The sequence below is a fragment of the Colius striatus genome, chromosome 2 (assembly GCF_028858725.1).
Source record: "Colius striatus isolate bColStr4 chromosome 2, bColStr4.1.hap1, whole genome shotgun sequence".
Taxonomy (NCBI): Eukaryota; Metazoa; Chordata; class Aves; order Coliiformes; family Coliidae; genus Colius; species Colius striatus.
Window position 1 is genome coordinate 93,309,235 of NC_084760.1, and position 25,562 is coordinate 93,334,796.

The 25,562-nt window shown below is 41.8% G+C and overlaps 1 protein-coding gene across 1 annotated transcript in view; it reads right to left on the reverse strand.

Moving 5' to 3' along the window:
• Positions 1-3,680: 3,680 nt before the first annotated feature.
• The window catches only part of PARP1 (poly(ADP-ribose) polymerase 1), a 34,091-nt gene continuing 12,209 nt past the window's right edge, over positions 3,681-25,562 (reverse strand). The window contains exons 5-23 of the mRNA XM_061991525.1: positions 25,295-25,391; positions 23,307-23,423; positions 22,191-22,367; positions 21,605-21,749; positions 19,845-19,985; positions 18,865-19,107; positions 17,766-17,834; positions 16,938-17,070; positions 15,334-15,529; positions 13,940-14,068; positions 10,743-10,826; positions 9,867-9,989; positions 9,313-9,441; positions 8,472-8,570; positions 7,752-7,904; positions 7,332-7,459; positions 6,875-6,936; positions 5,672-5,786; positions 3,681-4,232 (exon numbers count right to left, since the gene is read on the reverse strand). Coding sequence (XP_061847509.1) covers positions 4,151-4,232; positions 5,672-5,786; positions 6,875-6,936; positions 7,332-7,459; positions 7,752-7,904; positions 8,472-8,570; positions 9,313-9,441; positions 9,867-9,989; positions 10,743-10,826; positions 13,940-14,068; positions 15,334-15,529; positions 16,938-17,070; positions 17,766-17,834; positions 18,865-19,107; positions 19,845-19,985; positions 21,605-21,749; positions 22,191-22,367; positions 23,307-23,423; positions 25,295-25,391 — 2,422 coding nt within the window. The 3' untranslated portion in view covers positions 3,681-4,150. The remainder of the gene's footprint in view (positions 4,233-5,671; positions 5,787-6,874; positions 6,937-7,331; positions 7,460-7,751; positions 7,905-8,471; positions 8,571-9,312; positions 9,442-9,866; positions 9,990-10,742; positions 10,827-13,939; positions 14,069-15,333; positions 15,530-16,937; positions 17,071-17,765; positions 17,835-18,864; positions 19,108-19,844; positions 19,986-21,604; positions 21,750-22,190; positions 22,368-23,306; positions 23,424-25,294; positions 25,392-25,562) is intronic.

The window sequence follows — 25,562 nt, forward strand, 5'->3', positions numbered from 1 at the left end:
AGCAGTGTAGGCATAACAATAAACTAATATCAAAAAGCAACACAATAGTAATCCGTGCTCTTTCAAAGGCAAAAAACACACAAGATGAAACCCTGTACAATTTTCACCTTTAACAGAACACCTCTGCCACTCAAAAGGCCTGATGTGGATCAGGCCCTCCAGGCTCAGGTAAACAATGACACTGTGTTAATGACACTGTTTCGGTATCTCACCTAGGCTCCTCTTGTTCCACAGGGTTGTATGTTAGTACTCAGCCAAGAGTGGTGACACAGAGACTTCTACAGTTGATGTTAGACACTGATCTTACACAAGACACAAGATTTTTTTACCACTGTGCTTTGTAAACCTTGTCATGAGGTCTCACAGTGCTGAAAGCAGCGGTTGTCCAATGTCACAATGAAAGCCCAAGCTTTCACCAAGGCAAGGGATTTTCTGGGAGAGAAGCAAAGTTTTCTACAACATCATCACATTTTGCAATAGTCCTCGTGGCCTGAACCAAAAACCCCAATGCCTTTCGGGGCTTCTTTGTACATTGTGTTAAAAAGCAGAAAACAGATGAAAGAGCCAAGAGAGATTTCTCCCCAACACCTCCTGCTGATCATCTTTAAAAATCACCAGGTCAGAGGTAGAATTTGGCTCCCAGCAGCATGTTGGCTATCCCTCCACTCCAGCAGCTGCAGTTGGAGAATACTCAGTAGAAGCCATTACCACTCACCATGCTGAAAGGCTAACAGTTAACACTGTATTACAGGGATGGCCTTCTATGAATGCTGCTGTACCTTTATATTCTGGTTTTCCATTTCTCCTGTGCACGCTGTTTTCAAGTCACACAAATGCAACTCTGTTTGACAAAGCCATGGCCAGTGCCATTTGAGAGTGTGCAGGCAAACACACAGTGTTTTCACTACATCCTTTTACCATTCTGGCAAATTTGCAGCTGGCACTTGGGTGACATGGAAAAACCACACCACAACTATTCTGATACGACAGGCATGGCGACTGGGTACATCTGTGATCTTTGCTAACATCCTGCCATTAGGTACTGCTGACTCACCTGCCTTGCACAGATGGTAGGAGATCTTTAAACTGGCTTCACTCATGCCGTCCACTTTCCCAGAGGGTCACGTCAGGCAACTGCTCCTAATGGTGTGTGCCAAAATGCTGCAGAAAGCGCTTCTGCGCTTCCCTTTCTCCTTAATTACTGCAATGTTAAGACATGGATTACACCGCCTACTAATGAATGCATTCAGAGTCTTGTCAGCACAGAGCAGGTAATGCTAAGTCCCATGGACAGGAGATGAGTAGGGTGTCATTTTCTCACCTCCCCTAGGCAGGCATTGGTAAAAGGAAGAAAAGCACAGAGAGCTGGCAGAAGAGTGTGCTCTTCAGTCAGTGAAGCATGTTCTTGTGAAGTCTGAGTCTTGCTGCGTTAATCAAGCTATTAAATTAGAGTTTGTAACGACAGGCTGAGGGATGCAGTAGCTCCTCCTTTCTTTGAGCTGTTGGGAAGCCATTCCTTCTTGCCTTCAGACCGTGCTTGCATGTCTCACTTTCTGTGAAAGCGACCTGCAATGTTCACTAGCCTGCATGCTACTTTCACACTGGAACCAATAAAAACTAGCAAGTCATCATGGCTGGGATCTACATCTGCATTTCTCAGTGGTGCTCCTGCATCTCCACAATAATATTTTCTGGAGAAGCAGCCTGGCATTTACATGAAAGTAAAAAGACAACAAGCTCTTGGTCAGATGCACGTACCCAACAACAAGGGAAACTATTTTTTAGGGCCATAACAGGACGAGTATGAGTATAATGGACTGATTTACAAGCCTCACCAAATATAAAAGCAATTTAAGCAAAATACTAAGGGGGATGCAAACTGGCCATAAAAAACCATGTCAGCAGAAAACTATGTCCTCAGAAATCATACAGGGAGATCTGGGATAGTGTTCCAGAAAGCAAGCTGAACCAAGTATCTCAGTAGTTACAAAAACTGCATGACTCATTTAAGAGCATGAGAACAACGCAAGAAACCAGAGGATGTCAGGGGACTGCATGTCTAGTACACAACTCATTCCTTTCAAGTAGTTTTGACAGAAATAGGACTATCTATTCATCCAGTGCTGCTTCGTGCACATACTCCAAAAGCAATGCCTTCAGTGGTTGTCAGAGTGCTGCACTTCTCACTTTTCTCAGCCTGGCCCTGGGAGAGGCTGGCTGTATGCTGGGTCACAGTGGCACCAGTGCCTGCTTTCAGGATAAGCAGCGCTCGTTTGCAGTCCAACAGGCTGGCAGCAGGAGCTGGTACCTGACTTCACATTACATCTCACTGCAGCACAGTCACAGCAGGGCTGCCCTATGGTCCCCAAAGGGCACCTGCTGCCTCTTCAAAAAGCCCTGTCTATCTTTTACTACTGAATTTGCAAAGCTAGAGACAGCTTGGGATGCACTTGCTTGTCATAAAGCACTCCTTGTGCTGCTTGGGGTGGAGCAAATGGGAACTTTGAGCCACCTCTGGTACAGGTGACAGAGGGAACAGCAAAAACATCTACCTTTAATTCCTAAACTGATTGAGGGGAGGTGGGAGCAGGGAGGGGAATCTACCTCAACTAAATTCAATCAGTTGTGTTCTTTTTCAGGGATATTTCAGTGATTGACAAATACTTTCTGTTGGAAGCTAAACAACCATTAGCCACTGGTTAACGCCACTTAAGAACCAGAGGGCAAGGACCACTAGCTTTACTTCATTTCAAAATTCATTAGCACTAACCTCAATGGACTCTTATGTTCAACTGCCCTCAAGCCATATGACTTACCCAGGCCTTCCACATTTCCTTCTCTCCCTGACAGCAGCTTCATTTTCCACCTACCACTCCTCATCCTCCACTCCTTCAAGGGTCCTGAAAACAGCTGTACCGTAAGCAATCCCTTTGGCTTCAGACTCCTTTATCCAAAGGCACTGGCACATGGCAACATTTTAGGAAACGGATCTGCTGTTTCCATACAAGTTACTGAAGCTGTCAGCACAAGTTTGAATGGTCCCTTCTTGGGAAAGGAACTGTCATAGTGGAGGAGATACCAAATGCACTGTCCATGCAGAGCTGTCCCTGGAGATTATCCAACTCGTCCTAATAGCTCAGTAGCTTTTGAAGAGAAAGAACTGATGTTGCTCTACAGTCAAGTAGTCCCATGTTGCTCAATGACAGATTGAAAGTGAGAAGTAACAAACATAACTAAACATAGAAATTATTAGTTTATATTATGTTTCAAGACAGGGAATTCAAGATTACCCACAGAGTGGCAACAGACCTTGCTCAAGAGATGATGAGTGAATCTTGAGCCCAAACTCAGCTTATAGTTTTGTTAGGACTTGAGTCTATAACAACCAACTTACATCACGTTGAAGGTAGATATTTAAAGGAGGTTTATTGGGGCTAATACTAAAGTCAAACAGCCACAAGTTAATTTTCCATGTTTACCACACCAACTGTTGACAGATGAAGTCTCAGTGGAAAGTCCAAATTGCCATTTCACCGTAACTTCCTGAAATGTGACTACAGATTTCAGTGTTTGGCATTTGATCTTCAGAGAGAGATACCACGTTTAAGAACATTCTACCAAATACATTTAAATCATGACTCAAAACAAAAACAGTTTGGAAGTTTTGAAACATAAAGCTGTTAGTATGAAATTAGCTTTTATTTTTTACCTCAAAATAAATGCACATTTATCATTTATTCAAATGAAACCGAAAAAGGGTTATCTTAAACAAGAGGGAACCTTAACAGAGCAAATATGCCAAACGTCCTGAAGTTCTCTGCTATTGCCCAGCTCTGTTTGGCTAAAAACCACAAAGCTTGATTTCTTTTCCTAAGTCAGTTTGGTCAATTAAAAGAAACACTTGAAAGCCCCCAAAATTAGAAGTGGTATAAAACAAAAACAGGTACTCGTTCTCATCTGAATTCAGGTCCATGTGCGCCACACATTTATATAAAACTTTCACTAAGTGTTGTACTAAATAGGATTTAGTAACTTCTTCTGCAGTTTAGCTCTTGATATCTTGGTAGGAGAAGTCAATGCGTAAGCACGTCAGAAGTCAACGCTATAGTGTAACTACAGTATAACTCTTAACAGGGCTTCTAAGTACTGTTCACCAGAGTGATGTCTTATAGTTGAATTTCAGTTTCAGCAGGTACTTCAGATTTACCTGAGCAACATCGTACACAATATATCTGTGAAGAAGGTTAAGGAATAATTACAGTTGCTGATATTACTAACACAGAAAAAACCTCAAAGCACAGTCCAACTACCTTTGAACTGAAGCTACCATACACATGCCTGTGTGATTAAGCAATTCTAACAGCTCAAATCACAAATCTTTAAATTCTACCTTTTTTTTTTTGATCTGGAAATGTTTTATACAATAGTTAGAAATACACAACTAACAGTCATATGGAAAATTAATGATGGTTCGGCAGGAATCCTGAATGAAAGGCAGGTGAACTGACTTAGATACGGGGGTGGAGATCTTGAAGGTTTTTTGGTTTTTTTTGTCAGTCATAGCCATAAAACACAACATTTCTCTCGGTATCTGAACAGTGCAGTGACATAGCCTGGATGAGACCTGCACTTATGGACCAGGCATCTATAATTGAAGCTCTATTGCTACCTTCTAGTACAAAGTCACTAATTAACATCCTCTTAATTCACCACTAAAAAGCCCAATCTGGAATCACAGAGACAAGCTCTACAATGGCTGGCAGTGCTTGCACATGGCATCATTTTGTTTTTTCAGAAGACAGTTCCAGCTTGCCTATTTGTTTCTCAATGCTTTGGGCCTCAAACTTACCTCTACTCCCAATTTTATAAGGAAGGTATCCCCGTTAAACACAGTGTAAACCAAAACAAATGCACATCACGTTACCTCACTTTGCTAGTATTAGCTGTATTATATTTTATTATCTGATGAAGACAGATGCTATATTTAAGAAAACTCAAGAACGGTATTGCCCTGAGTTCTGTTGCCGAGACTGCTTTGTAAGAGGAAAAAACCTTACCATGAGAAAAGACAGTTTCTACACAGCCCAGTGGCTCTATTAATGGGTTACTTGTTTCACTGGCAGTGAAGAGATTGATCTGGGACCTTACACATCACTTAGTCTTACGACCTCTTGTGAAAGGGCACTTCTGCCTAGAAAGAGGCTTAATGGCTACACCTCTGATGGGCATCTGAGGTTTACCTCAACACTTGCAAAGGCTCTGGCGAACACAAGAGAAACTGTGTGATGAGAGACTTCATCAAGCCACAGAGCCTAGCCACAGCACCATAAGGAAGAAGCCAGAATGGAGCCATGTGAAACCACAGGTTGCATTCCCCTCGTCTTGGCACATCTCTGGGCAAGTCACCTGGCTGATATGATGTCTTCAGATATTGAGTCTGGTTGGGGAAAGAGCTATTTGCTACACGTATTGTTTCCTTTTTTTGCAGAATGACAATTTAAGCGTGAAAACTATAAAATCCTCTCCCTTGGAGAAGTGACTGCAAGTACTCCAAAGCAGATCTAAAAGAAAGGAAATACTGTGCCAAAACTTCTGGCCAACATTATCAAGGTCCTGATAAACACCGTAACACCCAAATGCAGCATGTAGCCAACACAACAGCAAAGGATACTCATTATACAGGAGACAGGTATCGTTAATTCCTGTTGAGATCCCGTTCCCTAAGGGAACCTCTACACCACCAAGAGTGGTAGTGGCTGTGGGATCAGGTGCAGTTTTGCCCAAGCCTAGAAAGCGAAAAAAACACGTTACCAATCTAGAAAGCAAACACAGACTTTGCACATAAAGGAAGGGATTTGGCCAGCCAAGTATTACTTCACATATATTTTCAAATGCTGACCAAGCAAGAAGGTATCTTAAAAAGAACAGAGAGGATATCATCTGTTCAACTCAGCCTCACCATACTTACAGCACAAGTATTCTGCTACATTAAAAGTGAGGATTTTAGACTTTTGGCTGGTTTAATTGGCTAATCTCTATGATCAAAGCTAAACCAGATCAGATTTATAGCTTCTATATCCTAGGTCCATTAATGAAAATATGCCCATTGCAGCATATTCAGAATGTATAACAAACCAATTCTTATTCTCTTTAAACTATTCAATACAAATCTGATTTGACATCCATATTAGCGTGAGTAGTATGTATTGAAAAAGATGCTAAGTCACATTTTATTTTAGGCAACTGATTTTTTAAGCCTCTCAAAATGAATAGTTTAAGAAAAGCCACTCATTGCTGAATGTTACTGTTCTCCACTCTCCCATCTTGGTACAGAAGATAGTCCTGATTACCATTTCTTTTGCTTGAATTCAAGAGCTAAGTCTTTTCTCTCATCATCTTTTTCAGTGCAATACACTGATACTTTTTGCAGATAGAAATGTAATGAGAACAGATGTTTCATATGAACTTTTATTCTTGGATTTTCCCTTTTCTCCAAGCTTCTAAGGCACTTTGAAAGCTAAACAATTATTCTTCTGATCTATCAAACCTCTCATCTTTCTTCTAAAACACATTGTATTGTTACGATCAAAGTGAGTGAGAAGCTGGAGAATGCATCTTACATCTTTCTCTTGTGTTAACATCAAATGGAAGTTTCTTCCTGAACTTCAGGCACCACATTAACTTCAGTCTTAGCATTTAAAGTGTACTAGCTCCCATCTCAAAACACCATGTACACACATACAGATGCGACTATAGGACAACGCTATGCAAAGTCTTAAAGGAAACACAACTATGAAATGACGACACTTTGTTAAGAAGAAAGCCACACGGTGAGTTTGCCATTAGTAACAGATTACTGACTAGTAATGCTTACCTTTCACGCTGTGTTTTCCCTTGGGCAATTTTGTTATGTGAGAGGCATTCTTTAGCTCATACCTGGACAGCACAGAGAATAAACAATAGCATTTTACACTCATCTTAAACTATCTTGGTGAAAAACAGCATTATTTTTTTTTCAGCCTCTACTTTATAGTGAGTTAATATAAAATTAATTGAGATTCTACACTTTGGAACTCAGCCGCCTTCCTTCTTTGTCTCAGTTACTAATTGTAATGATACTGGCACTTGGTATAAGATCCTAGACATGCAACACTGATTTTGTTTTTTCTCCCCTGCCAACTAGCTCTCCTATTAAGAAAAAAGAAATCATGTTTCCAAAGAAGTATAAAATGTTCTTTCTTCACACTGGAGAAAGGACTTAAAATTACAGCATCACCTTCTACCGTGATACATTAAGCACATTTGGTACATACTCTTCATAAGTTACTTACATATTTCCAAGGGCAACTTCTCCTAGTAGTACTAGGCCTATGGGATCAGTTTGAGATGTGTGACAGTAGTTAGCACTCTTGGATACCATGTCTGCAAAATAGATGCCTTTCCCAAACATGTAGCCAGTCTGCAAGCAACAAAAGGAAAAAAAAGAAACACAAATATTGAGACAACACCACAGAGGCAGCACTGAATGCACCTAGCTGGGCTTCCAGAAGAGCAAAGTTACAACTTGAGTTCTCATGGAGACCAGTCAGAAATCCACTCTGGACACACAACATTGCCTGCATGCTGAGAGGTAACATTGCCCGCCCCCCCGCCCCCCCCCAAAAAAATTGTCCTGCTTAGGTTGTCCCTGCCTGTGGCCACCTCTGGGCTTCCACAGGGGTGAATGCAGGCAGAGCACGGGTTTAACATACCACAGGAGCTTCGGGGGGAGCTATCCGGAGACCCTGGGAGAGGATCCCAGCGAAGTTGGTGGTGCGGGAGCCGTGCCACAGCAGCTGCCGGTTGTGAAGCTGCTTGAATGGCTTGTAACGCTGACTCTCTCCTTCACGCTCAATCCTGAAGATCTTCGGTTCAAAAAAAATGGGATAAGAGAAGAAGAACAACCAAGCAAAGAAAAACCTTACCTCTGTGCAACTAATCACATGAAAAAAAAAAAACCCCTTGAACATCCAGTCTGAAGTATACAGTAGTCTGATAAGACAATGGATCTCGATGTTTTTTAGTATTTGCTGTTTGCTATGCCATGCTAGCAAAAAACAGGTAGCACTGATCACAGGGTACTTGTTATCAATTACTTCTCCATCTTTCCTCCTGCATTTCACGAGACATAGTTTTTCTGAAAAACCACTCAGTGACCTAAGGGTCAATTTTAGATGATTACTCCTCGGCCTCCTATTTAAAGCCAATTTAATTAAAAACACCCCTCCCAAAGACACCTTGGTAAGCCTAAGACTCATCTCTGCCTTGACTTTAACTATTGTATTAAACAGCAATTGGCCTATCAAACCATCTATCCCTTCAACAAAGGAATCTGGATAAGCTACTCAAAAATAAAAGAAAATTGTGAACAAGTAAGTTGAGTTAGAAGAGTCCATCTTCACAAACTTAAACTCCAATATTGCCCATCTTACATCCACGACTTTGAGATCGTATGCATTGTGAGTAGCAGCATGAGTATTTTTCACATATTGCTTTATAATCTTGGCTTCTTCTGAATCTTTGTCAACAACCTGCAAAGAGACAAACAAGAGAAGCTCCTTTAGCATACAAAGTAGCAGGCTTCTTATAACATTAACAACATCCACCATACGCCTGCAACTCCCCAATTTAAGTCTCCTTTATCATTTAGGTGGAAATTTACTCCCAGATAGAAACTTACAGGTACACTCAGTCACAGAATACCCGAGGCGGAAAAGCTCCTCTGGAAACCGAGATGATTTTTCACTCCCTTGCTCAACGCAAGGTCAGCTAGAGGAGGCTGCCACAGTCTGAGTCCAGCTAGGCTTTCCACACCTTGAAGAACGGGACCTACACAGCCTCTCTGGGCAACCTTTTCTTGTGTTTGACCACAAACAAACAAACCAACCAACCCCAAACCAAATATCATCATCAAGAGTTTTTTTGTTTGTTTAAATACAATCTCCTGTATTTCAATTTGTGCCTACTGCCTCTTGTCACTGGCAACCACTGAGAAGAGTCTGTCTCTGTCTTCTTTACTTCCTTTCCTCATCAGGTATTCATAGACATTGATGACATATTGCTCAAGCCTTCTTTCTCCAGACTAAGAAGCCATTGCTGTTTCACTGTCTCCTTGTACAACACATGCTCTGGTCCCTTAAATGTCTTGGTGGCCTTTCATTGAACTCAAGCCAAGACATCTCTCCACTAACAGTTTAGGTGATTTGTTACACTCCAAACTAACAGGACACCAGTTTGTATTCACAGTCACTCATTTACTTTCATTTCCTTTACCTTAATATCAGTTCGAAGTTTTTCATAGTTGATGTCAATTGGGTCTTTATCTCCATCTTCATTTCCACCTCTGAGAAGGCTGTAAGCAACCTCAATATCAAGCAAGTTGTCCAGCATTTGCACTTTAGCCTGAAGAATTGAAACAGGTGTTTTACTTGTGCTGTTGACGTGTTCAGAGTAACTCTGAAATAGCCCAAACTAAAAATCACTGTCCATACACTGCCATCCAACAATACAGCACTACAGCCTTTAAAAAAAAATCTATATATTTCAGTATACTAAAACACACACACACACCCCGCTATAAATAACTATAATATAGAACACATATTCTAATACATTTTTATATCATCTAATACCACATACTGTAATACCATCTACATAAATACATGTATACAAACATATATGCACTTAAACAAAAATATACTCTGCAGAAAAACAAGCTTAACTTCACAAAAGCATGAGATTAAAGTCTTAAAATCTCACAAGTTCTGTCTTAAATGCTTGGTATCAGGACTGTTTCCTGTAAACAACATACTGCTTCCAGTCAATACCTGAATGTATTCCAAGTTATTTAGGAGAGGTGGCTTCTTCATCCCAAAGTCATGAGGAATCAGAGTATAGAAGCGGTTGGAGAGGTCCAAGATCTGGGATTCTGATCCACTGTCAGAAACCGCCTAGACAACACAACAAGCACCAGTAGGAAACTTGAGGACTAATACACAGAAGCACAATAATGTTAATGCTGAAAGTCTCACAGAACTAAAAAGGGTAACTGTATCTAATTGTTTTGCATGACTAAGTCACAGTACTTGCACAGAAATACACAGAATTTCTGGTATGTGAAAAACCTAATGGGGACTATGTTTCCGGAAGGTAAATAAAAGCTTCTAGATATGGAAAGGGGTGCCTGTCCTTGGCAAGGTTCTGATATTGTTCTCTAACAACTGAAATAAAACTTCCCATATCTATGCTTTGCCAGCGAGCCCACAACAAAACATGGGAGTATGCTGGTATGCTTTTGCAAGCTGTTCAGGCAATACTATGTACTGATTCTTGGAACAGTCCAGATTGTGATGTGTAAATACAATAATGTCGTGAAGTCAGACTCTTTCCCGTGCCAACCTTTATTCTCATCCTCAGACCTCTCTGGAATGGAAATATCTACTCACTTCTAGATCAAGACGCAAAAACTTCATTTGCTCAGCTGCCGTTTATGTCTGGCTCAGCCTGAAGTTTGTGCTACAAAATTGTGAAAGACACAAGTACTGCCAGTAAAGAGAAATATTTACCTGTGGAAGCCACATCCTACTCTCCAGCGAGAGAGGACACAAATCTTTATATCCACAGCTCAGTGTTCGTCCCACTCCAAGCACAGAACAACTAACTTCTGAATGCCCCTCTTGCTTGAACACCTCTTTCATGCTCACCTGCTGAACCTCATTAAGGATGGAGTACGCGCTCTGGATCTGCCGCTTGCTCAGTTTTCCCAATGGCATCTTCTGCAGGTCAATCTGATGAAGATTTAAATGATTAAAACATGATTTTGCTACATTGAAACCAATGCAGCATTCTCGCTCTAGTTTCTAGGGAGCAAATTTCACCATCCTGGTAGGACTGATCACACAAAGAATGGAAACATTTCAGACTTGGGATTGATCTCTATAGATTGAGGAACGATGTCAGAAGGACAGCACACACTGCTGAGAAGATATCCCATAAGCAAAGGAATACTGCAGTAGGTAACTAAGTATGCATGCTAGGGCAACACAGAAAGAGGGTACCAGGTATCTGGCTAGAAGTTTAATATTGAGTTAATGTCAGAGATTCCTCAGTCACTTCAGTAACCATACATTTCAGGCTAGGAAAGAGCAAACTGAATGACACAATGCTCGTTCATAGGATCCCCTGTGTCTCTAGGTACAACCAAGACACCTACTTCCAACTTTACCTTACAACTACCAAGAGTCAAACGCAAAGAGGTTATAAGATGCTTTGCATTCAATGAAAAAACAAACCAGGAAAAAAGCAGCTAATATAAATCGATGTCTTGGTTGCCCACATTTGTTCACTGATTTAATTTATATGCTGCTTCTGTTTGTGTATTGATGGATCTTGGGAGAGTTTTGTATTTGCATTAAATCCTCGCATAATTAAGGACCATCTGAATGTAAAAACATTAGAGAAAAGTCAAGTCCAATGGTGTCTTTTACAAAAACCACATATATATAAAAGCAGATCAAACTAGCTTTCACCTAACTTGGTAGGGACATCTCAGGGACAGAAGATTCTATAAAACCATGAATATCATGTACCATCTGGCTAGGTTCCACATTATTTATTCACTACAGAGCTAAGAAACTCAGCAAATCTTCTCTGCAAGCTGAACTTGGAAAGCTCTTCTAGGCTACAGCCTGGTGTGAAAGCCCTGAAAATGACTTTACATGGACATTTCCACTCTTTACCAGGCTTATGAGAGCTTTCACCTTTAGCTGCAGCTAAGCATACATAAAGCCAGATACCAAGAAAAGCCAAGATGGACTACAAGAGAGAAGACAGGCTTCAAAAGCGATCATGTCTTGAGGACACAACAGTCACAAAGCCCAAGATTAACAACCTATTGAAAAACAACTTGCAATATATATGTAGCTCCTAAACTTTTTTGGCCAATAGTTTCTTGTCAAGTACCATCCACCCATATAAAATCATGAAGGACATGGAAAAGTAAAATGGCCCATGGGAACTGCATGTGCAGAATAGCTGCGAACACCTACACTAACTGTAAGTCACATAAACCTATAAACTAACACATATAAGCACTAACACATGAAATACTAATACCTATAAAGCAACGCATGTCCCAGCAATGTGATCGAGTAATATCTCTCTTACAGAGCCCACATACCGCCAAAGGGCTAGAATTTATGTCTCCTATGAGTCACGGGAGGTCAGCAGAGCCCTGCAGAGCTAATCCAAAGCTAAACTGCACCCAAAGCATTATCATTAGGTGCGTCAAAAGAGCAAAGCAGCCAAGGGGCGAGGGAGACATTTGCCTTCTATCCAGACAAGAGAGGACACAGCACTTGAACAGACTCAGCCATTTAATGGAAGGCAATGATACGGATCCTGGTAATAAACTCTCGTATGCTCGGTGAGGTAAAACACTTGAAAGGTAAATTAAAAGTAGGAAGAGAAATGCTAAATCAGATAAATCTACTGTCATGTAACAGAAAGATTCAGAATTTGCTACAGCTGTGGCAGAGCGAGGGTGCCTGGATGGAATGAAATACTTGAGATCAGGCTGATGAAAGGAAGCCAGCAGCCGTTTTCTCAGGATGCACACAAACCTCTAGCTAGGAAAAAATGTTATTTCCTCTAACAGAAAGCAGCTGTTCGGCAGCAACAGTACAAGAAGATAAATCCAATAGGAAGACAGGCCCATCTGGACCCCCAGATCTCCTATAGTTCTGCAGATGGCATGAATTAGCACAGTTTTAACAGAGTTGTACAAAATCAGATGACATCAGACGATGATCAGTTCAAAGTCTTCAGCTAGTTTCAGTTACAGAAAATTATTAATATTTTAGAAGACTCTGAAGTAAAGAAGCACTAAAGATACACAAGAACACAATTAATCCAAGGTACTGTGAAATGTTGGGCAAGACACGTCAAAGGTCTCAGATAAGAAGTATGAAATGGTGCAAAGCCTGTTCTGAAACGTAGATACACAAAATACTGATACAAAGAGCAAACAACAGCTGCTTAAATACAAAGTCTTAGGGAAGGATAACTAAGCTGGTTGAAGAAAACTGAGATTTGTTATTTAGAATCAACCCAGTTTGAATGGCTGCATTAAAACAAACTGCAGGATCTCTGGACACCAGTAAAACCATTACTATGCAAGGAGAGAGATCATACTAGCAGACTGTCCTCTTAAAGTCTGTCAGAAGCATCGATCAAGAAATACAGAAGAAAGAAGAATGGATAAAAACAGGGTATTATTAGGACAACTGAGAAAAACAATAACAATGTCCTCTGGAGTTTGGCCTCAGTAAGAAGAGGATCTGGACTTCATCATGGCACTTCATTAGTGCATGTATCAACTGGCAGCGTTTCTCAAGTCTGAGCTGCATGTTCATTTCCTACCTAAAGCAATGATAGTGCTGCCCCTGCCTCCAAATGTGGTTCAGTGCTCATAAAAAATAGAAGTGCCTCTAGCCTCACATCACCAGCAAATTATCAGTGTTAATATTTTAGAAGCACTCAGCCAACAGTCCTCATAATGTATGTGTCACTGGAAAAACAAACACACAAAACCATAGAATGATCACTGATTCCAGGACTGGTGGAGGAGTTTCTCATTGGCTTGTTAAATTGAAGATGCCAATACAGATGTTCCCCATTGAAGAACAAAGAACACACCCAGGTTTTTAAAACTGCACCTGTCAGTCTAATTACTACTTGCAGTGCTTGGCAAATTCTGGCTCTTGTCCTTATTTGAAGGCTGACCTAAAATTCACACCGGCTTCTCGGAAGTGTGATGCACCCTGGATTGCAAAGAACTCGCTTCTGGCTGTGGAAGTAGGATGGTGGGTTAGAAGTGAGAAACATCAATGTGTGCAGTCACCTCAAATTCCACCATCGCTTTCTTCATGCTCTCCACATCAAAGATCATCTTAATAAGGTCTTGGATCGGCTTAGCAAGTTTCGATTTTGTCCCAGCACCTACTGTCAATTTTCTGACAGCTTCTTCATCCTGGGAGGTAAAAATAGTACCGGAATTAGCAAAATCACAAAGGATAAAAGTAACAGGCTGGCTGCCATGGTAACAACTCAAAGCAAATTTAGTGTATGCATACTATGACTAGCTTGAAGTTCATGGGGAGCGTGGGACATTGCTCTGACACTGTGGAACAAAGTGGGTTAAAATCCCTCTATGCAGTAATTTGGAAGGTATTATTTCAAAAGGCTGCACTGTAAAATATAAGTTGGATCAAGGGAACAGGAACTCTCTGCATCTCTGCTTCACCACAAGCAACGGTATTCATTACTTTTTCTGCAAACTTTCTCCTGCATAGACACCCCGAGATGAAAAAATGAGTTAAGCCACTCTGTTGCTTTTATGACAAAATAGAGATGCAATAACTAATTTCACTAAGTTTTTATAACAAAACCTGTGACACACGAGCACAGAAATCATCAACTAGCCATAACACCATCTAGATGCTTTCACAGATAGAGCATTGCACAAATAAATCATCTGCCAGATGCTTCAGAATATCACCATACATTGCAGCGTAGCAGACACTTTGCCACTGCAATATTCACATCTGCAGAAATTAAGCTAAACACAGACTGCTTCATACTGAAAGATGACATCTGGTAATTTGGCCACAGAAAAATGCAACGGCTTGAAAAATTGTTCTCTGGGATCTTTATGGTTATTAACAGCATTCTACTATCTTATCTGCAAATGGTTTCAGCTATGGATATGCCTTTAAATAACCACACGAACACTGGGCAGAAGGGACAGAACCTTATTTAGCTTAGCTATCTAAATTGTGGAATCTTACTGGCAATGAATCATTTCTCTCTCAGCCTGCTCGATATGTGCACTAAGCAGAATGCTGCATATGAGTTGCTTCAGCATTTGGGAGGATTTTGAATGTAGAAGATAAATGAGAAGTATCTATTCTAAAGAAAAGAAAATAGTGTTTCCAAATAGGACATATGTAAAATGACAGCTGAATTAACTTCAAATTAACATCCTTAGTAGTACACAGTAAACAGGAATGAGAGCTAAAAGAACTTCAGACTTGACAATGGAAAGGTAGTTCTTTTCCCAATACATCTATTTAATGCATGACACTCCTTGATTTACAGCTCTCTTTCTGTAGCACAGAGAAGACGCAACAGCTGCACCGGTGCTTCACTCCTCGGGTTTGTTGTGTAAGTCATCCCACAGCTCTAGCAAAGCAGCTGAGCAATGCTCTGCCCGGTATAGCGACATTTCAGAGTTACCTGTCCATAATCTATTTCCAGTGGGTAGAACTTCTTTGGATATTTAGTGAAGTTTTTTGAATGCCAAGAATTGCCAGTTTTGTCTTCATACAAATTCAGGAAGTGTTCAACAGCATCTTCTTTAGATGGCATCTGCTCCAGCTTGTTACTCCCAATGACGGTGCCCACGCGACCCCAAGATCTGAACACCCAGTATCTAGAGAAGTGAAATGTGAGAAAAGAAAAGACATAAGATACTCTGGCTCTAGATCTCAGGACAAAAGAAACTGATCCTGCCATAACCATGTGAATCAGCCGTTTGCATACTGTTCATTTTATGGAAGATATTCCCTATTGGCAACCGCAGGGGAGCAACAGAACAGCCATCACAGAGCACGTGTCCAAGGACTGGTGTAAAAAACCACAACACTCACTGTTAACAAACCAGATCTTCAGCTCTAAGGCTGTGTGCATAGCAAGAGAGGATAATATTTCAGTGTTAACATTTCACAAATACAAATCTCCAGACATTTGGGGTCATATATTTGAGAAACAAACACCATGCTTCTTTAAGCCTATGACTCAAGGTCCTAGAGTTCAGATTTCTAGAGAAACCAAGTAATTCAAGAATTTGTTTGTATTACTGACACCACCTTGGCTGTGCTTCCACAGTACTCACAGGGATACAATCAATCACCCTTTCCAATTTGTGAGGCACAAAATGTAGGCACCGAGACCCCTCTGTGGACTGAATCACAGACCCAGTTACAAACCCCACATATAAAAGTCGTCAACAAAAGCTCATTATGAACATGGTAAGGTGTGATGAATCCACAGCTGATCCATGGTTGCTGTCGACAACCATTAGCTCCCCTTGATTTCTGTGTGTCCCTTACACGCTTGAGGTATGTGGGCAGCTTCATTTTAAAGAATGCTCTCCATTTCTTTATCTGTTCAGTAACATGACCACTGGACAGACCTCTGCCATACATCTGAAGAGAATGGAAAACTATACACATCACCGTCCCCTGATCATTTCAGAGTGCTTTGTTAAGACTGAGGACACTCTATTCAGGATTATGTTGTGGTACAATAACCAGAATCTGGTTTTATCTCCTAAGCTTACACCTCTGCAATTAGAAGAGTAAGACAGAGAATATGGGAAAAATTCCCAACATCACAAGAGTTTACATGTGAGGTCTTGATGTCAGAACAGATAAGTCTTCACCAAATTCTGCTTCTGTACTTTCAAGGGCAACCACCAGTTACTGGGCCCTCCTGTTAGCCAGTTAACTCAGACACTAACGAGATGTGCCTTGTTCATCCCAAGGTGAACACCACCACAAGCAATTCTGCAAACTTACCTCCCAACACAGATTTTGTCAACACCACAAAGAAATATCTCTACATAGAACTGAGATGTTCCCAGGGGTCACTTCTTGTTTGGTTGTTTTGTTTGTGGTTGTTTCTTGTGGGTATTTCTTGGTTTTGTTTTGGTTTTTTTTAGATAAATATATTTTTATCTCCTCACAAAGCTATTTTACTCATACCATACTCTTGTACATGCCAAAAGTCCTATACTTACTGGAAAAAAAGTGCACAAAAAGTATGAAAACCAAACTCACCTGTTCTCTCTGTCATCCTCTAGCAGCTGCAGTTTATAATAGGAATTTATTCCTTTCACAATATCTACAAGGCCCAGGGTTGCACTAAAAATCTTTCCACCCTTCTCAAAGACATGAGCAGAATCCTCCAAACCTAAAGATGAGAAACAAAGCAGAAAAACAGAGGAGGTTATCGCTTTAGGTCTCCTTCCTGCATCGGCGCTTACCCAAACGTTTCATGAAGTAGTGCGACTCTTATAAAAAATACTGCAAAAACAGTGACCACATGTTCACTGAAAACTATTTGAGGCATGTTTTTAACAAACTCTGAGCATGAACATTGATTTTAACTATAGAGAAAAAAAAAATCTATAAAAGACCATCTAAAATCCAGTATGTAACACTGTGTGACTGGCTGAAGGAATTCTCTAGAGAGATACAGCTCTGCAGGCATCACATTAACAAATGGACTGAAAAACCAAAGGCTGGCCTTGGATGCAGTATGAACGCTCAATATAATGTACATTTGTTTGGAGAGTAGCATCAGCCACCCCCCAGAGAGACTAAGGGCAGACACTCAGGCTAGACCTGTGGTCTGTGCTGGCTCACCCCACTCACAGATGCTCCTGAAGCTGAACAAGTTTTAATTGGTCCTTCAGAAAGTTGCCCTAGAAAATCCTGCAAGAACCAGCTTTGGATGTCAATCAATACCCTTCCTTTGACAGTAAGAAAAAAAAAAAAATCACATTCCTTTTATGGAACCCTAATCCTTTCACAGAAAATCAGCTTGTAAAAGATCACAAGTCCTGAAGACTCTGTAGTGCAGGGGTAGTCATTGTTATCACTCACCAGAATCAGGATCTACTGCTGCTCCACCCTTAACTGTTAGCTTCATTTTCTTTTCAGACTTGCTAGGTCCTGCAGCAAAGCAAAGAGTTAATTTTTTTCAGGAGTAGGCAACACAGTCTGACTTGAATCAACATTTAAATTCTCAATTTGCATAATTACCACCCTAAGGAGACTTCAAGTCAGATTCCTAGTACCAGAGCAAAATGTTTTTTTTTAACCTGGCTTTAGCAGCCAATTCACAGTCCCCATCCTGCCAATTCAGTGAAAAAATTGCATCTCCCCAGATTCCATCCCTCTCCTTCCTTTTGGCCCCAAAGGGTGGGCCATATAATTTTTTCACTTGCAGAGAGGATGAAAGTCACATTTGTGATTGTATTTAAGTGGCATTTAAAAACATCACAGGGCATGAGGAGTGTTCAGGTCCCCCAGAGATGGCAGTGCTGTGAGATAATCTGGTGATAACACACCCAATTGTATGACAGAAACTTATGCTTGGAGAAGAATGTATAGAGAAGAAACTTATGCATGGAGAACAATGGGTTTTGAGGCTAGGAAAGCAGGTCTGACGGCTTTGTTCCCTGTCCAGCATTTGCAAAAGCTCTCTATGACATTGTGGAGGAATCCCATTGGTGTTGGATGTTTTTCCTCCTTCATTTTAAAAAATGTTACGTTCTAAGCCAAGCAGAATGAAGACCTGTTGCTCTGGATATCAGTATTTTCTCACTTGTGAACACCCCTTGGGGGATCATGGTAGTGTCTGTGATACCTTGGTGTCCCAGCATCTTCTTGGAGCTCCAATGCTGACCCACACTGTCAGAGAAGCCGATGTGTTATGACAAAGAGATTGAACTAATGTCAGGGAGCCTGGGCACATACGGCACAGGAGATCTATCAAGACCGAACCAAGCAAAAACAAGAACCAGTTCAGGAACTAGCTTCCCATTTACTTAAAGCTAGACTTGCCCCGAGGTGTTGTTATTTATATGAGAGAAAGGACAGAGAACTCAAGGAAAGGGCACAGACAGGCTATACTAAGGTTTGCTTTGTGCATGCACAGCATTGAACAGGCCTGCAGAGAAACAATTGCATTGTTCTTTACCTTGTTCTTCTTTGACCTTTCCAGCACTCTTCATACTTGGGGGCTTGCTGCACTTCCCATCCACGGCCATTTCCTCGTGCTCCATTTTCACCTCCGCACCCCAAGGTGAAAGCGCACGGAGAGACACAAGCTCCTGAAAATCCTTGCTGGAGGATTTCACATCCTGAAGAAACTCCTCTGAGACCACACGGACTTTGGCCTCCTTCACTTCTTCCATCTTCTTGCTCATTTTCTCCACATCCTCTGCAGAGGCAGAGTGGGAAACAGGAAAGAAAACCAAAAAAAAAAGAACAAACTATTAGTGAGGTTTCAGACATCAGCCCCTCCCTCTGGCCATGATTCAGGCCTCCATAACACTTTGTGGAAACACAATTCCACTGCAGTTTGGATTCACCATATTCTTTGTAGAGCAAAACGCTCCACCAGCTCAAAGCTGCAGCTTGGGCTAGAGCAGAAACACTCCTCTTTTACCTGCCTGGTCCTGAAGGAGAGCTAGGCTGGGGCTGAACAGTCCCTCTTGGATCTCCTGCCAGGTGGGAGCAGATTTCCTATTGCAGCAGTTGGTTTACATCTTGACTCAAACAGGGGGCAGAGATCCTAAGTTGCCATCAGAGAAAACAACTGCCCTCAGGCACCCAGAGTCAGCTCAGTAGCTTCTCCAAGGTAAGCAGGGACACAGCTCCCATCATCCCTACAAGGGTGGCCTGTACACCACCACAGTCTGCATTCAGACCTGAGCTCCAGCTGCTACAGACACAATAGAGCCTTATGGCACAACCCATGGGGTTAATGTGCTAGGTGATAAAACTCAAACAGCAAACATCTGCCTTTACTTTTCCAAGCACACTAAGGCCACGTGTGCACACAAAACACTCCTCCTAATCCAAACACTGATCCCCAGAGCTCTGGGGATGCAAGTTCTCTGTAATCCATGTAGCTCTGTTACCAGTGCTACCAGTGCCCAAGGCATCGCTGCTCACTCTGTGTGCTGATGCACAGGGTGGCCTTGTTAGCTGTTGTCGTCATCTTTCCTCCCAGGTCCTCCACGATGCCCTTCACCTCCTCCTTATTCTTTGACAGCTTTCCAATAACCAGGATCTTCATATTGGTCAGTGGTTTGTCTGGGTGTTCAGAAATAAGTCACCAAGTCAAAAATAAACACAAGAGTCCCGTCCTACCCCCCCACATCATACCCCAGACAAATGACAAGCATAAAGGGATGACATCTCCCACACTCACTACAGTCAGCCCAGCTGGCAGGGAGACAAGGGCCCAAGCAGGTCTGACCTGTGCTAAGCAAGTGGAAGTTACTCATCCCCTAGGAAACGCAACAAAGCTCAGCACTCACCACCAAACAGAAGGGATGGAAGTCAGGGAACATGGATATGTAGGCACATCACTAGCCTGCCCTTTTCTGTTTTGTTAGGTTTTTAAAGCAATAATAATAACTTAAAAAGCAATCTGCTTCAGCACTGTGCTACTAGATACTAGAGACTCTGCTCTGCTTCTCCTGTTGAGGCCAGGACTGCATGGAAGAAACTCACTGTAACACGAAAGCTTCTGCCTCTTCAAAATGGAATTTGGTTTTGAGGGACTGGAGAAAGAGAATCTCAAGAAACAGTGTTCCTACATTACGGCACATTCAAGTCTCGATCTTATAGACAATGCAAGGTTGTACCATGTAAACCCCATAACAAGTCAGGAGCAAACTGGCAACCACCTGAAAGCTCCATTATCATTGTGTCAACATTTTGCATTGCAGGGTGGGTTCAGAACATGGCAAGTGTCTAAGAGCGTATCTGCACTGATAAAGATAAATGCTATTAGTCCTGTTTGATCAACTGGGGGGTTTGTTTCCTCCTCTCCCCTCAACTCAGATTAGTTAGATTGTGAACAAACAAAGCAACCTGGTTTAATCCTGATTCATGTTTTGAATTCACTTTCAGGGCACACCTGGATTGGAATCAACTTGCTAATCAGAATCAGGACCTGGGTTACTTTGCCTAAAATAACATTATCTGGCTAAAATTAGCTGTGCTAATTTTAAAATTTAATACAATTACTGCCACCCTTTTCATCAAGTCTGAATAATCCCCTGCTCCAAAAACTATGGCCAGTGCTAAAAAACTGAGTAAGAAAGAAGTCAGTATAGCTTTTAGTGGACAGGCTATAGCACCAAAACATGCATCTCATTCCAACAGCCTACAGAGAACTTCTGGAGTTCAACCTTTTGCCAGTTTGCAGGCTAGAAGCAACATTATCTATTTTGTGTAAGGGGAGTCAGCGACTGGTGAAGCTAAATCCCAATAGAAGACTTAAAAAACAAACCAAAATAACCCTCTTGCCTTTTATACCTAACACAGTGTCGAATTTCTGGTATTATGGAGGCCTCTGATGTTCCCCAAGAAACCAAGCAAGAAGGCATTTTACCTCAGGTCTCCCTTGGGACACATTTTGCAGCATCTGCCTTCAAGTTTCTGCTTCATTGCAAACTCACAATTTCCTCACCAACAACATAACCAAAAAGATTTGTTAGGTAACAACCCAGATCTCAAGCGCACGTGCCCCAGCAGCTCACCATAATGGAGTCTACTGGGGCTAGAAAGATGAAGCACATGAGAGATTGTTAGGCTGGTTTTTGCCAGGAGAGCTCTGCTTGTTCAGGAGCAGGAGAACAGCATGCTTGTTGAGGGTGGCACGTTTGTCTGGCCAGAGGTGGCATTACACAGCCTCCTCTTACCTCTGGGTGTGGACAGAGTCTCAGTCACAGGAGCAGCTGCAGAAGGAGGAGGCACAGAGTTGGCAGTCGCAGCGGCATCTGGAGGGAATACTCTGTCCTGCTTCTTAGACTTAAATTTCTTCAGGTAAGGAATTTCCCTAAACTCCTGTGGGATGGAAGCATAAGTACAGTTTAAAACCAACATAAGATTTAAATGCTAAATTGAGTGCTGGGCAGATGTGGCATTTCCTGTAGTTTTTGGAAAGGATTTCCCAAGCATTCATACTAAAGTAGGCAAATATACGCCTTACTGACTAGGAAAAGAAAGCTAGAAGAGGGTCAATGACGAGTTTCAAATCAAATCAGCAACATCTCTTTCAATGTAGTGTTACTGGAAAAATATATGATTTGGTTATGCATTAGCTGCCCACCCCTGGAGGGATGCAGCTGTGACAGGACTTCCCCACTGCCACAGCTGCTCAGCACTGCAGCACACTCTGCTTTCTGGCATCCCAAACACCGAGTCCTGCTTTTTCAGTCTCCTTACAAGAGGTAACATCAGTTAAGAAATGTACTTCAGATGATGAAATTTGCAGTAAACACCCACCTTTGGGATTACCCAGTCTTTCCTGTTGGGAGTCTGTGTTTTAGCAACACATTTAGTCCAGGCAGTAATATCCCCTGAACAGTAGTATGCGTCGCTCTTGAATACAAACTGCCCCTTACACTCCTCGCAGGGAAGCAGAGCTCCAAAGGCCATCCCATCTGCTACTCGGTCCAAAATCTAAAGCAACAAAGAATACAAAACAGGTCATGGCAGAAAGAGGCTGGAAGCCCACGCACTACATAACACTGGGCTGCACAAGAAAACTGCTGTCAGGCTGCTGGTACAAAGACATTGCCAGTGCCTGTCACACACATGCGTCACAGAAACCAAGACTCTAATCAGTACTGGTTGATTTATGATGCCTTAAAGACATGACAGCAAGTTTCCCTAGTCACACTATACCTGCTCGCCCCCGTGGCTTGCAGTCTCTATTGCCCAGGTTCAGTATCCAGGAGAGCAAACCTACTAGCAGGCACCTGACCAGGCAGCTGTGTAACAACAGCCAAGGAACAGACAAGTGACTGCATCTGGGCACATGAGTAGGCAGGTGGGGGAATACAGGCTCAGACAAGTCCTGGTTTTCTTGCCTAGAGAATATTTCTTGACCATTTTGAGTCTAGACACTTCCCACATCCCGGCCCACACTGCTTACAAAGAGTCTTAATAAATACAAATACTTAAAGTGATGTGTGGCTCCAAAAGAGATGATTTTACTAAATTACATACACTGAAAATTGACTGGTTTTAGAAAAGATACCAGGAAAGAATTGGTGTTGTTTTTGCCTCTTTCTACATAATTTAACAGTTGGAGGAGGCAATGCAAAGTGCCATAACTAACCTGCTCTTGAAGAGCCACCAACACAGACACATACCACTTAGGGTATGGCAGAATAAAGGCAGATCACAGAGACCAGGGCGCTAAATTCAGTATCGCACACCACCACACAGCCCTTCACCAGAAAACCTAACAGCAATATTATCAGAGCCCAGGACAAAAGGACTCGACTTTACACTAAGTTTCTTTCTGGATACGTGCTTCAGACCTTGCAGCAATACTAGTTTGGTTCAGCTTAAGATCCAGTACACACACAGCAAAGCAATCACAGTTCAACTTACGGCATTCTCTCCTGAAGGAACTTCCTGCTTGTTGGCAATCAGCAGCTCTTTCAGGTCGTTAGTTGAGCAGACCTTCCTCAGCTCATCTTTGATGCCCCAGATCAGCTCTGTCTGCTCCTGTTGACAAAACCCAGCAGCTTAGCTACCTGCATTCGATTGTTTTCTAAGAACACTCCTGGAAGTGAAGTATCTGTTCAGGGTTTTAGCAAGACCGCAGTATTTTAAGACACAGACTGTGAGATGATCTTAAACGCAGACTGTGAGATGAAGAGCTAGTAGCTAGAACCAGTTCTACCAAGAACCAGTAGCTTTACCAAAAGGGTAAAGGGTCACACATTTTACCCAGAACACTATGACTCTTTTAAAGCCACATGCTTCAGATTTCAGTATGAATACATGAGCTCATTGCAGCTTCAGTAAATACATTCTCTTCTCAATATTACAGGCAGGACACCCCTATGGGATTCTGTACAAATGAAGGCTTCTCTATCATGTACATGTGAAGACAGACCAAGGAGTAACTTTTACAGCACTGTCCCATGCAAGAAGGTACAAGCAATATTAATGAGACAGCTTTTAGGTAGAGTGGAATCCATGTTGCTGTCACACTTCTGCCCTCAGCAAGCTCTCAACAGCCTTTGCAAACACCAGCTAACTATTTGACATGACAACTGTGGGGATGTAGATGCATCTGAGTCTTTCATTAAAATAAAAATGAGAAATGCTGATTGGCACTGTTCTTTTAAGCCACCTAAGCGTAAGAGGCATTTCTACCAGATCAGTGACCTGCAGCAGTGCGGAGTAGCCTACACATTCTTTTGGGCTTTTCTACAAAAAGTGAAAGTGTTGGACGGCAAAGAAGCATCCTAAAATTACTCAGATAGTTTTTTAATATTACTCACTGGCTACAGTAAAAAATGGAAGAACTTTTTGACTGGGATAAATGGTTTAATTTTCAGTGTTCATGATCATTAAAAACCTTCTTGGCTGTGAGAGTGAGGGAGCCCTGGCACAGGCTGCCCATGGACAGTGGAGGTTTTTGAAGTCTGCCTGGATGCATTACCATGTGATCTGATCTAGGTGAACCTACTTTAGCAGGTGGTTGGACCAGATGACCTCTAGAGGTCCCCTCCAACCCCTACCATTCTATGATTCTATGATCATGCTTGCTGAAAGGACGTTAAGAAAACCTAATGAACCCACAGTTATCCCTGATCCACAAATTGCCTTGATCTGCAAAACCTCAGTATCATCTCAGCTAAGTTTTGTTGAAAATTAAATATGCGGCCACATACTTAAACAGAAAACTTTTGTTCAAAAGCAGATACATCATTTTTCTACAGCTCCATTAAGACTTAAACTGCAGCAAAAGCAGCTTCTTAATTTTTTCCTTGGATAGTATCTATGCCAAACTTTCAATAAATACAAAATTCCTGATGCTCTACTGCCAATTCTTCCCAAAAGGTTCTAGAAAGTGAAAGGTAGAAAGCTGTGATCTATCACACTCTGTGCCCAAGAATTCAACACAGTTCCCTAGAGAATGAAAAAGATATGACTTCTCACTAATCTAGTTCTGTGCTTTACCTCTGTTTAATTTTTACAATGAGCTATTTATTGGTTCCCAAGCTCTTCCGCAACAACGCTCAGGCTCAGAGCTTCAGCCCCCATAACCAGATGGCACAGGAAGGACCGCAGAGCCAGCCTCCCTGACAGAGAAAGCATTTAGTCTAATTATCTAAATCCAATAAGCACAAGTCCTATTGAACTTCCTTCCTGTCTTTCAGAAGAAAGCAGCAAGGTAAACCGCCCTCAGCAAAGCATTAGTGACAGGGTATCTCATGCACTAGGGCATGAAGACTGTGCTGCAACTCTGCTTTGCCTGGGCACAAAGCACAGCCCTGCTATAGGAGCCACAGCTCTTCAGTTAGTGCCTGACACTGCATTCTTGTAATGAAGCAGTTGTTAGGATGTGATCAGCTAAAACTCACCTTCAGCTGTTTTTCCTGCTTTGATTCTTTCTCTTTTTCTTTTTTCTGTTTCTTTTTTGTAGTCACATTTCCATCTACCTCTTCTCCTTTTCTCTTTCTAATAGAGAAAAACAAAACACACACACACAAACAAAAGGAAGTTATTTAAATGCCTGTCCAGCAGTTATATCAGAGCTCAGTTACTGGCTGCTGATACCTGCACAGGCTTGAACATCCTCAGTTTTGGCAGGCAAATATGTTTTTCAAATTCTTTCGTGCTAGATTGTAG